This window comes from Manis javanica, chromosome 4 (genome assembly GCF_040802235.1).
Source record: "Manis javanica isolate MJ-LG chromosome 4, MJ_LKY, whole genome shotgun sequence".
Taxonomy (NCBI): domain Eukaryota; kingdom Metazoa; phylum Chordata; class Mammalia; order Pholidota; family Manidae; genus Manis; species Manis javanica.
In genome coordinates, this window is record NC_133159.1 from 172,120,532 (window position 1) to 172,133,082 (window position 12,551).

Sequence of the window (12,551 nt, forward strand, 5' to 3'; positions counted from 1 at the left end):
GTAATTTTTATCATCTGATTTTAGTGAGCTTATGAATTTCCAATAAACAAAAACATAAAGTAATTTGAACCCAAAAGATTTAGACCACCTCTTAAGGAATGTAGTTAAATCAGGAAGCTTCAGTGAAAAGAACATGTAAAGCATTTTTGTATTTATAACACCAAGAGCAGAGCAAATGGGACAAAGTTTTGACTTTTTTGTTCAAAAAAGAATATAGTCACTTTTAGAGACACAATTACCATTACCATATTTTAAAAGCAAAACCCATAATGTAGATCATTCTTACCAAATCCTTGAGTCCAGATTTGTTATGGAATTAAGAATTTTTTTGGATTTCAGAAAGATAATATAGTACATGCGCTGTTTAGTATGTGTTATCCACATTTTTTTGCAGCGAAACATTTGAATACTTCCACTAAGTAGGAGAAATAAAGACTTTAAAGAACCGCACATCAATTCAGGTCAGGTTTTGTTGCCAAACGAGTGTTGAGGCCAAACTTAAAACAAAACTTGTGGATAAGGGGTTGTAGACCTTCATTTTGTAATCTACTTTAATTTAGCATTTAATGGTAAAATATTTAATATATAGTAATTATATGAAAGTGATTGTTATTTGATGACTTATATGTTACTATGTTAGTATGCCAAAATTCATTCAGTCATTCCCCTAATATGTGGAAAAATTATCTTCTAAATCTTGCTATCATAGGTACTACTGAGTAAAACATCTTTTTGTTTGTGTCATTTTGTTTACATTAAATATATTCCTTAAATGGGTGAAGTTCATGAAAAATTTTATGAAATATACTATTCATAACTTAATGAAAAGTTTATGTGAATTTGCAAGGTCACTAGACTATTCCACTCTCTCTACCCTCAGAAACAATGGGTTGAGTATAAGTATTTATTTTTTCAAAGGGGAAAGAGGGCTTGCTGCTTCAGGTAATATGTTTGTCTTAAGGTTATCTTAACTTGGATTTAACAATTTGTTAAGATGAACAGCAATGCTAATTGAAGTTTCTGTACCATTGAACTTTTATTACTGGTTTGGACTTGGATATGGAATGTGTCATTTTCTCTTTTAAACTGGGCTCCCTTGCTCTGGGATCCCTAAAATGATGAACATCAGTCACCGTAATGTGGAGCCTTAAGCTTAGAGTTTGCACCTTGGCTTAATATAGAAGTATCTGCAGAACATCTGCATATCCTACATGATCCTGGCTGAGTACGTCATCTTTATAGTTTCACTATTAGTGAGCTTAATTAGTATTGTAACTGTTGAGTAGGAGAGAATCAGTAGAACCTTTGTACAGTTCAAATGGAAAAGCAAATGAGTGTCTCACTGTCTTTTATTGAACTATACTAAGAATATGTTAACATGATGGGTTTATTACTGATTTTTTTAATGAATTAGTAAATACTTGTTAACATTTCTCAGTTTTACTTCCTAATATAGTAAATATTAATAGCTATAACCCACATAAACATAAGTGTCTTTGGGATCCTCAAGAACTTTAAGATGTATAAAGGGATCCTGAAGACCCAAAAATTGAGAACTGCTGCATTAAGGCTTTGGGACTCAGAGTGTGTTTGCAAAACTACTGCATGTGTGCCCCTCCCCCGTAAGAACCTACCCTTAACACGATCTTGAGGTGATTCTCCTACACATTAAAGAAGCACTGCCTTCTTGCAGAAGCAGCTTTGGGCAGGGGGAAGTGCCGTGGTAGTTTAGAAATCCAGTAGGAAAGTGAAAATACAGGGAGAGAGCCATGGGAGACTCTGAGACACAGAGAACTTTTCCCCCCAAATTCCCCTCTAATCTGTCTGTCCTCCCTTCAAGCATTACCCTAGGAATATATTCTCATTCAGTTTAGATGTTCGAAATTGCCTGGAGGTATCCTGGAAATCTAGGCTCAGAGAGAATAGGGAGGCCACTGCAAAAGACCTATTGGAAATATGAAGCCTGCTGCATTTTTCAAAACCTTTCAGAACAAGGTGTCTGTCCGGACATATGCCTGTTACTGAAAGGTTTTATAGTGTTCTCACCTCACTTCCGGTTTGCTCTTGTCTGCAGATAACTACCATTGGTATGCGCTTAAGATAGAAAAATGTAGACCAAAAAAATCCCACTTAAATTTTCATTGTATATTTATCTCAGAAGCAGTTTTCACCTTTTAATTACATCTTCTTTCTGGATAGTTATATCAAAAACATACATATAATGCTAACCAAATAGATGATCGCTTTGAGGTATTGCTTATGTAAAACATCTGTGAAGTTAATCATACTGTAGCACTTTGTGGCACAGGCAGACATTTTATACGTTTTTAGTGGGGTTAGCTGTTCAGTCTGAAATTGGTGACTAAACAAAGAATGTTTGGACTAAGTGTATAAGCAGACAGTTTAATGTAAACTGTTGTAACAGAAGCTTCCATTTCTAAGCCCTAATAACTGTTTATTCTCTTTTTGTTTTTAGGGTGAATCTGTAAAATATTTCCTGGATAACTTGGATAAACTTGGAGAACCAGTAAGTTTTTAAACTGAATGTTTAGGTTTATTGACATTTGAAAGCAGTAGTCGATGATATTGGTAGTAGGAAATTTAGAAAAATTACATATTGACCTATTTGCTTCTTCCTTTTTCCTCGTGGCAGTCTTCTGACTGTTGCTGCTTCATTTTTCCTCCTGCTGCCATCTAGAGCCCTGCCATTTCTGTGAGGAATACTCTATCCACTATCTCATGAAAGTAAAACGGTGTAGAGAAAGCAATTTATTTTTGAAATGAGATTGCACATTATCTGTTCTACTTCAGTGTCTTTTTAATTTTTTAAATCAGAAACAGAAAAGAATGCAGTGGGCTGATTGATTTCAAAACCTTTCAGCAAATGGTACTTTCCAGTTCAGAACCCCTTGTGTTGAGTTTAGAGTAGGAGGGGTGGATCCTGGCTGCAGGGATTCCATAGCCGTGGAGAAGGAGTCCGCCTTTGAAAGAGTGTGTGGTTTTGCTGCAGTGTATCCCTCAGAGCCAGTCACTGGCTTGCTACAGCTGTACGGTCTGTCCTCCGTACGGGGCTCTTGCAGAAGACTGCGTTGGAAGAAAGGTGTCTGGTGCTAGAAAAGATTTGAAAGCTGTTGCCCTTGAGTCATTTGTTACTTACTGAATTTAGTAGAGCTCCATTTACCTCCTATTAAAGCACATTTCTGTTACAAATTTTAATACAGTCTTCTGGGCTCTTTGAGGTTTTTAACTTTAAAAATCTAACTGAAAGAAAGCATAAAATACAAGCCGTTGCAAGCTGGAAAGTAGCATACTAATGTATCTAGGACATGGGAAAAGCACTTTCTTTTTGCTCTACCAAGGTAGTTTTTGCATTTTCCCTTATTTTGTATTTTGCTAAATTGCATTTGTCTGCCCTTAAGCTGACGTGTTTTTCTCCTGCCTGTTTCCTAGACACGGGTGTTCCAGAAGTTGGGCTCTCCCTATTTGTTCTTATTCATTCAGTCCACATCAGTGAAACTTTGTATTATGACTTGTTTGATTGTCACTTTAACATCTGGTCAGATTGTAAGCCTTAAAAAAAGTTTAAGTATAGGCCAAATGGAGAGAAGTCTTAGTAGATAAACTAATTTTTAAGCATCATTTCATGTTTTCCAATCCAAACAGTATGGGTTTGACCTGCTCTTCTCAATTGGTCTTTTTAGATAGGCCTCCCTGAGCACACTGTTAATAGTAGGTCCCCTCTTATTCTCAGTATCAGCTCTTGCTTTTTTCAAACTTCATTGTTCTTATTACAGATTATTTATGTTTTATTTATATGTTTACTGGTCTTTTACTCACCTCTTTCCACGAGGGCAAGTACCTCATCTCTTGACGACAAAGAGTTGAGTTCCTGATGGCCAGGGGCAATGCCTGGCACCTAGTAGACATCAACAAGCAGCCTTTGAGTGAGTGCTTAGTCAGCTCCCGTTAGTTTACACTACCTGCTTAGAGTGTAATGTGGAGAACAACTCTGAGGCCGCATCTGAATAGGAAGAAAAAAGTGCTGTGATCAGTAGGGTATTGTAAAAGAGGGGTGAATAACCCTGGTCTGCTCAGATTGGCCACCCCATTATGAGCATGTCAGACAATTCACAGGGTTGCATTTGTTGCTGCTTGTCCAACAGAAGGACCAGGGCCGCTGAAGCCCTGCTGTGTGCTCAGCCTGATGGACCCCCTGAGTGGTGGAATATCACTGGGGTCGGGGACGTGGGCTCTGCAGCCAGACCACCTGGGATCCCATCCCAGTTCCACCATGGAGAAGGGTGGGTCTGTGACCTTAGATATCTCTAAACCTTATCACGGGCATAGTAACTGACCTGTAGGACTATGAAGCAGTTACATGAAATGAACTCCATGTCTTAGTCTGCTTAGGCTGTCATGAAGAAATGCCATAGATTGGGTGGCTTAAACAACATATGCTACATTCTCATAGTTCTGGAGGCTGGAAGTCCGCGATGAAGGTGTCAGCATGCTCAGTTTCTGGTGAGGACTCCCGTCCTGGCTTGTAAGGCTATGGCCTTTTTCTCTGCGTCTTTACATAGCTTTTGCTCACACATACACTTGGAGAGAGGTCTCTTGTTCTTCTTATCATTCCATATTATCTGATTAGGACAATACTATCTGCTTAGGACAAATACAGTCAGGTTGGGGGGTTAGGGCTTCAGCATATGAATTTTGAGGGAACACAGTTCAGTCCATAGCACCCAGGAAGGTGTTCAGAATGGTGCCTTGCATGCAGTAAATGCCCAGTGTTAGCTGGTTTTTTTGATCACTTGTATTTTAAGAACTCATTCTAGTCAGAGACAAAACTTAACATACATAAAACAAGCACAGGAAAGTAAATGATACTAATCATGAAGATAATACTAATTCATAAAATGGCAAGAGGTGTTTTGGCTGGAAAAGTTGGAGAAAAGTTGGAGCTAGCTTTTAAGAGTAAGTAAATCTGAACTGTCCAGAGAACAAGTTGAATTTAGATATGAGAGGAGGGCATGCTGCCCCTCAAGGTGGGGGAAAGCTGGATGTGTTTAATTTTAGGAGGCCTGTCTGACAAAGAATATGAGATGTTCATGGCTCTAACTTAGAGAAACAGATTTCTAGAAGACAGTGGCTTGGATTTGGGTTTATCATCCATCGCACTTGCACTGCTCTGCATGTGAACGGACATGTAATGGTATCAAGTGTAAAGCTCTGTGCAGGCCTTTACACCAGACTTGTGGAAAGCCCGAACAGTGTAGAACCGAGTCTGCCATTTCCAGAAAACAAGGACTGAGGAGGTTGTGAAAGCCAGGCAGCAGAGTTTGGATCTGATGCAGTGAGGAGCCTCAGCCCTAAGTTCTGAAGTCCTCTTGCAGCAGGGTGAGTCTGGGAGTGGCTTAGAGATGGAGCTGAGGGGTGCGAGACATTCCAGGCAGAGAAACTGGTAAAGAGATGGTAATCCACACCTGAGGTGATAAAAACAGGGACAGTGGAAATAAAGAGGAAAGGGAGACCCGTCAGAACGATTGAGAGAAGGAGCATCAGGATTTGCTATAAACCAGGAGATAGAAGAGCCCCAGGTGCGGGAGCCTCAGGAATGCGGGGACTTGGTGGGGCGGCCGCAGAAAGGAAAGCCTTCTCGCTGGGCTGAGAGGTGTTGGTAAGGAGGAAGGAAATGAGGTTTCTTATTGAATAAGTTGTGTTCATGAATAGGTTGTAAAATGCAAATGAATGGCAAGCATGTAAAAATGAGAGATTTGGGAGACGGAATGGAAGCTGGCTCTCTCAGCCTTCTTGATCTCCCTCTCTCCACAGCAGTGGCGACCGTGGCAGTGCAGCTAGGCTAGTGACACGGACTGCATGCCAAACGCGGCTCTTCAGCACTCACACATTTAACTCACCGCACTCCTGTGACTGTTTCTGTATTTTACAAATGAAGGCATTGAGATGCAGAGAGGTTAAGCAACTTGTCCAGGATCACACAACAAGGATGTGAAGAGCTAGCTCTCAGATTGATAGTCCTAATCACTGTTACTATGCCACACCATGTAGCATTTGATTATATTACCCTGTGTTTTGTACTTAATGTGCTTTAGCCTTTAATTTCCTAACTATGTTGTTAGCTCCTAATTAAGGCAGTAATAAAGAACTTTTCATTTTTGTGGGAGTAGAAAATTTAAAAAGTCAGGGCTGGCATATTTCTGAGACAGCTGGTGTACATAGGCACACATATGTAAATTGGTACCTTTCTGGAAAGCAGTTGGGCAGTAAGTGTTCAGGGTCATCAAAATGTTCATAATCTTTGACCTCTTAATCTTACTTGTGGTTATTTAGTCTCAGGAAATAGTCCAAAAGGAAAAAAAAAAGTGTGTCCATGAGAATTTTAATTGTAACATTTCTGTTAAAGCAACAAATTATAAACAACCTAAATGGCCACTGCTGGCAGGGGATGTCTATGTGAATTACAGCATGTTAATCCATTGCATGTATGTTACACTGTGTTCATGGGAAATACAGTTCTAACAGCATATATCACAATTTGTGATAAAATATTAAGCAAAAAATTGGGAGCAGGCTAAAGATTGTGTGGATATACTGATTTTAAGTTAAGTAGGGAAGTATGTGAACAAAGGTAGAAGGAAACATGGAAATACCAACCCATCAGAGTCCTAGAGTTATTTAATAAATGGCTGTGGCCTACTGAGAATGGTTTACTTTTTTTATTCTTAATCCCATTGTACCATTTTGAGGTGATAGGTAATGAAATGAATGAAATGAAATACTGTAATGAAATTTCAAAATCACATTAAATGCTATTTGGAAAAGCCTAAAATGTAGTATTGTGAATAACAATTGGCATTGTTTTAAAATCTTGCCTTGGTTTTTGAAAATATTTTACTCTTGATGATGAACATTAAAAGCTCTTCTGTTCAGTATTGCCAGAAAGCTATGTCAAAGTTCTGGAGAAATGCTAGCCTGAGAAGAATGGGCCAGCTACCCAGCAAAGAAAGTGCACTGTCGGGGGAGCCGTGACCCCCGAGACCAGCAGCGTCTGTTCACTGTCTCATAGCTGACTGACCCCGTCAGAGAAGGCTCATTTGATCTTCGCATAAACTCTCCCTCTGAGGCAGAGGCAGGCCAGGTGTGGTCACCCTCATTGTCACAGGCATATGTGCCGACAGAGTGACTACGGTCAGTAGATGGAACTACCACCCAGGTACTTAGGCTGTGCTCTGTAGACAAACCTCGCAAGTGACCCAAAGTAAATTCAGTTAGTTAGTTATAGTGAAGGAAGTGTTTTCCACACATTTAGTATAGCAGCGATGAGAACACGGAGTGTTAGTCATAAAGGTGGGTGCAAGTAAAGGAATTTTTAGGGTGGGCTGGAGAGAGAGGCAGAACCTTGACCTGGGCATTGACCCATGTGGGTTGGCGTTTCAGCGCTCCTCGCTTTTAGTAGAGAGCAAGGAGCAGGCTGGTGTGTGAGCAGTGAGGGCCCTCAGACCGGACCGAAGGGTGGGCTGCAGTGAGGAGTAATATCGAAGACAGACAGAGCAGTGCAGGGGTGAGAACGGTAGGGGAGATGAGACTTATACTTGAATTTGAGTAGTATTGCAAAGGTGAAAAAAAATACGAGGTGCCGCTCCTTTGCAGTGAATTTTGAAAACCGGTCGTGGTGCATTGGCATTTACAATGAGTAATGATGCCTTGATGTTTCAGAGGATGTCATTTAAAAGATAATTTTGTTTGTATATCCACTCCACTCACTAGACCAGGTAGCTGTACATTAAGAATTCTAATTACTTTGGGATTACTGAGTATAAAGAATGTTTTTTCCTTTTCCAGGATTACATTCCATCACAACAGGATATTCTGCTTGCCAGAAGACCCACCAAAGGCATTCATGAGTATGACTTTGAAATAAAAAATGTTCCCTTCAAAATGGTTGATGTAGGTGGGCAAAGATCAGAAAGAAAACGTTGGTTTGACTGCTTCGACAGTGTGACATCAATACTTTTCCTTGTCTCCTCAAGTGAATTTGACCAGGTGCTTATGGAAGATCGACTGACCAATCGCCTTACAGAATCTCTGAACATTTTTGAAACAATCGTCAATAACCGTGTCTTCAGCAATGTCTCCATAATTCTCTTCTTAAATAAGACAGATTTGCTTGAGGAGAAAGTGCAAATTGTGAGCATCAAAGACTATTTCTTAGAATTTGAAGGGGATCCCCACTGCTTAAGAGACGTCCAAAAATTCCTGGTAGAATGTTTCCGTAACAAACGCCGGGACCAGCAGCAGAAGCCCTTGTACCACCACTTCACCACTGCTATCAACACGGAGAACATCCGCCTGGTTTTCCGTGACGTGAAGGATACTATTCTTCATGACAACCTCAAGCAGCTTATGCTACAGTGATGTATAAAAAAAGACTTGCTGTTTAGTATCTTTTGTCCTTTTGGTTGTTTTGTTTGTTTTGTTTTGTTTTTAAATAGTTTACAACAGGAATTAGAAAAATCTTCATTCTATGTTTAACTTCTTGGAAATCTTAGTCCTTCTTCTGCAGACTTTGGTTTGTGGCTGAAAGCTGCTGAATAACACGTCGCCGATGTCTGCTGAAGTCCAGGCTTTGATCTGCTTCACTTCCATTGGAGTGGAGTTGTAATTCCCTGCAGGACCTCAGACTAGGTATATTCAGGCCTTAAGTTCTTTCACTTTTCGACTAATTCTCCTGTAGTGCCAGCTGTAGAAGGTGTTCTAAAGTACTTGTAGGTAGGAGGTTAGGAATATTCAGCTGTAAAACAAGTAAGATATCTTTTGTCTGCCCTACACATAGCAGTGACACTTGTGCCTCGCTTTATGGTGACCTGTTTTGAAAGGGCTATTGGAAAAAAGTTTCATCTAAGGAGTGGCATTCTGTAGATTTATACAGATTTAGCCTTCATGCTTTTTTAATTGCTTGTATACCCAACAGTTAACTAGTTTTTAAATTTCTGTGGTTTCTGAAGGTAATGTTCTTAGTGTTTTAAAGTTTACATAAGGATTTCTGGTCTGATGCTAATGAAAGTTCACAAATGGTACGGGGGAGCAGAAGCAAGCAAATGCCACGTAGTGTTCTGATCAAAAGTAATGATGAAATAAAATTTGCCCTATTTAAATATCATGTAATAAATGTGCCATATGAGAAACATTCTGGCCATAGCAGCAACTAAGAATTGCAAGCAACTTGATAACAGAACTTGCTAAATAAACATGCCTTTGCCAGAATGTTAGGTGTTTCACTTTCATACTTAACAAATCCTGTATCAGATAATTTTGGTCCTTACTCTAAGAAATCATCATTGTACCATCACAAACATCTTTCTTTTGCTCTCCTACCTGTGTCCATCAACCTCAGACTGTGGCATGTGTGGATTTTTTTGGTTTACTTGGAGCTCGCCAAGCACAGTATTTTCCTGTCAAAACTAGTCAGGAAGGCATTATTTGAGATTCCTGTCATTCTTGGTGTGCCTCTAAAAGATAGAGCATGTACATGTTTGTATCATTGTTTATGAAATTCTAGCTTTATTGAGGTACATTTTGAATGTTTTAAGAATGCTTCTAAGAATAAGTTGTAATTTTTTAGTTTACACCAAAAGGTGATTACATTTGACTCTTCCTCCCCCAACTCCACACTTACTAAATTAAAATTTATCCACAGAGTAGCCTTGTGATTATAAATACATTCATAGTGAACACATGAGAATGGCTGGTTTGCAGGACTGAAAAATACTGCCTTGGAGTTTACATGCAGTGTTAGAACTGGATGAGAAACAGATGTGTAAGGATGGTGACAGTTTGGAAAGTCTGACAGCTTTTCTCCTTTTCCTGAAAATTGAGATTAAGACTGTGATACCTGCCACTTTACTGTGTAGCTGACTGTGTTCTCAGGTTATTTTATTGGCGAGAAAGTCTTTGAAAGATTGGTCAACAGTACAAGTTAACTGGCCTTTCCAAGACCATGGCTCTTGGTCTGTCTTGCTGTCTAGTGTGAGAGGAGGGCTTTTCAGTGAGCTACCCAGGCGTTGTTCTCCACATACCTGACTTTTCTTGCATTTGAAGTTCCACCATCATTATATCCACAGAAACTTCTAGTGTTTCCATGCCTTGGTAGTAGTAACCTGAGCTACAGACACACATACCCTACATTGTAAGTGTTCATAACATAGTTCATGCATGTTTGAATAGTTCTACATCTAGCGCTTCTTGCCAAAAAGAATATATTGTTTGAATTCACAACTAGAATAATTTCAGTGCTAGTGAATATCTGAATGTGTACACAGTAACATTCAGACTTCTTGGTGGAGAGCCTGTGTGTAAATTTAGCAGATAGTTTTATTGAATGGCCAAAACATTATTTAATTCAGTAAGAGCTTAAGTAAGTTCCCTGTATAAAGAAGAAACTTAGTGTTATTTAAGTTATATTTAAGATCCCTGATATGAACCATAAGTATGCCTAACAATGCAGAAATCACCAAGTTTCCCTATTTGACTACCACCAAGAAATATTAGAACACCAAACAGATATGGTATCATTTTGGGCATTTGTGATTTTCTTTCCTAATATGTGTGATGTCTCAGTCAACATTCTTTTAAAATAAAATCTAGAATATATTTTGAAGCAGTAAATTACTTACATTTAATGGTAGGCTTGTTCAGACACCCAATGGAACTGTAAGGTTTAAGCTGAAGGTTTTAGTCTGCTTTTTTTATAAACTATTTTTAAACCTTTTAAGGAGTATTATACCTTTATCACGAAAACCAGATCCTCTTGAAATACCATTGTATAAAGAGGGAGATGAGACTTAATGAACAAAATTAAAAGGCTGCTCATTTTCACAATAGCAATTTCCCTCCAATCTCTAAAAAAAGTACTTTAAAGTTCTTAGGTGTGTTTGGTTCTCTAAGTCATGGTTATGATTTGAAATAAAATGTGTCTGTTATATTCTGTTCTTAAATCTGAATGTCTTCTCAATTAATTCTTAATATCACACAAGTGTCTTCACTGACCTTGAAGAAATTTATAGTATACAGAGTTGCCTTATAAACCAAAAAACACCAAAATTTGGGCCTTGATTTTTATAGGGAAAAGGTTTTGTCAGATGTTTTCTGAAGATCCAAGTAATTTAAAGCATGCCTCTGCCACTTGGATATTATTTTTAGTAACCTGAATTTGGCTTTCTGCTAGGTACTGTATTAAGTTGAAATTGTCATTTCCATTTTATTGTCTGGAAAGGTCACTTGATAGCTAGAGAGCAACTGCAGCCAAAGAAGGCAGTGTGGAACGGAAAAGATGATTAATTCTCATTTTCTTGGAGGGTGTGCTGGCATGTATCTTACATAGTGAGGATTCTCTGGTTAATCTCTCAAGTGAAGTTCAGGGAAATCCTCATTCAGTGGGTGGCAGTGGTGGGTTAAAAGTGGAAGGAAGTAAGATGACCTCAGTACCAGAAATAATTAGAAGTATTCACTTAGATTCAACAGACATCACATGCCCTATAATTTTTTAAAAAGGGAATGAGTAAATCTTCTAATGTATACCCAAATACTTGTATTTATACTTTTGATAAAATGTATTTTCTGCATTAGTTCACATACCCGGTCATGCCTTATTTATGTGAAGAATAAAGTTACCAAGTTATGTTCTGTTATATTCTGAAACTCAAATCCCTATTTGAGTAGCCCTCAAATTGGTGCTTTCATTATATAATGATACATTCAGACAAAACCCCAAGCCATTTGAAAGAAGATTCTCTCCATTGCAATTTGTAGCAATGTTATTTCTGTATATGTAACAAGAAGGCTAAATATCAGTGTTAACTTTCAATTTCTTGTTTGAACCCATGAAATCATGCCTGTAAAACTCAGTCAAACATTTGTAACAAACACCCTAATAAATCTAGAGAAAAGTCGCTCTGTAACTTTTTTATTTATTTTGGTTTTGTGTGAGGAATCAAAAACAAATTTTGCATGTCTTTTTCAGCAGGGAATCTGACTTAGTGCTAGGTCATTTTCTCTCTTTTCCATCATTCCAGCATGTTAAGTTCCATTACTCACAGATGATCTATGTATTGTGCTGCTTGACTAATAGTACTGATTTTTTTTTTTCTTAATGATAGGATACAGGTTGGCCTTACAGTCTAGTAAACATGAGAAGGAAGGGGTTGTACATGAGTGGGTATGTATGTGTCCCCACATTCCAAAATAAAGCAGATGACATAGTACATACCCATTATTTTACGGTACGAGGTTAGGGCTTAATAAATTTATACTAGAGATTGAAATATAAATTTAAACCTGAACACATTAAACGAATTGGACTTTATGGCTTTTTCAAGTACCATCAAGTTGATAACTAGCCTCAGGCTGATAAGTGATTATTAACATCATTTGAAGTACAATGTTTGTACCACTAGCGTTCTTGGGCTGTACTTGAAAGTATAGTTAACAAATATGTTGATTCTTGTGGCATCCAGGTCGAACCATCTGATTTC

At 38.5% G+C, this 12,551-nt stretch overlaps 1 protein-coding gene across 1 annotated transcript in view; it reads left to right on the forward strand.

Moving 5' to 3' along the window:
- Positions 1 to 11,969, forward strand: part of GNA13 (G protein subunit alpha 13) — a 37,718-nt gene extending 25,749 nt beyond the window's left edge. Inside the window, exons 3-4 of the mRNA XM_017652618.3 lie at positions 2,477 to 2,527; positions 7,864 to 11,969. Coding sequence (XP_017508107.2) covers positions 2,477 to 2,527; positions 7,864 to 8,436 — 624 coding nt within the window. The 3' untranslated portion in view covers positions 8,437 to 11,969. The remainder of the gene's footprint in view (positions 1 to 2,476; positions 2,528 to 7,863) is intronic.
- Positions 11,970 to 12,551: the final 582 nt, after the last annotated feature.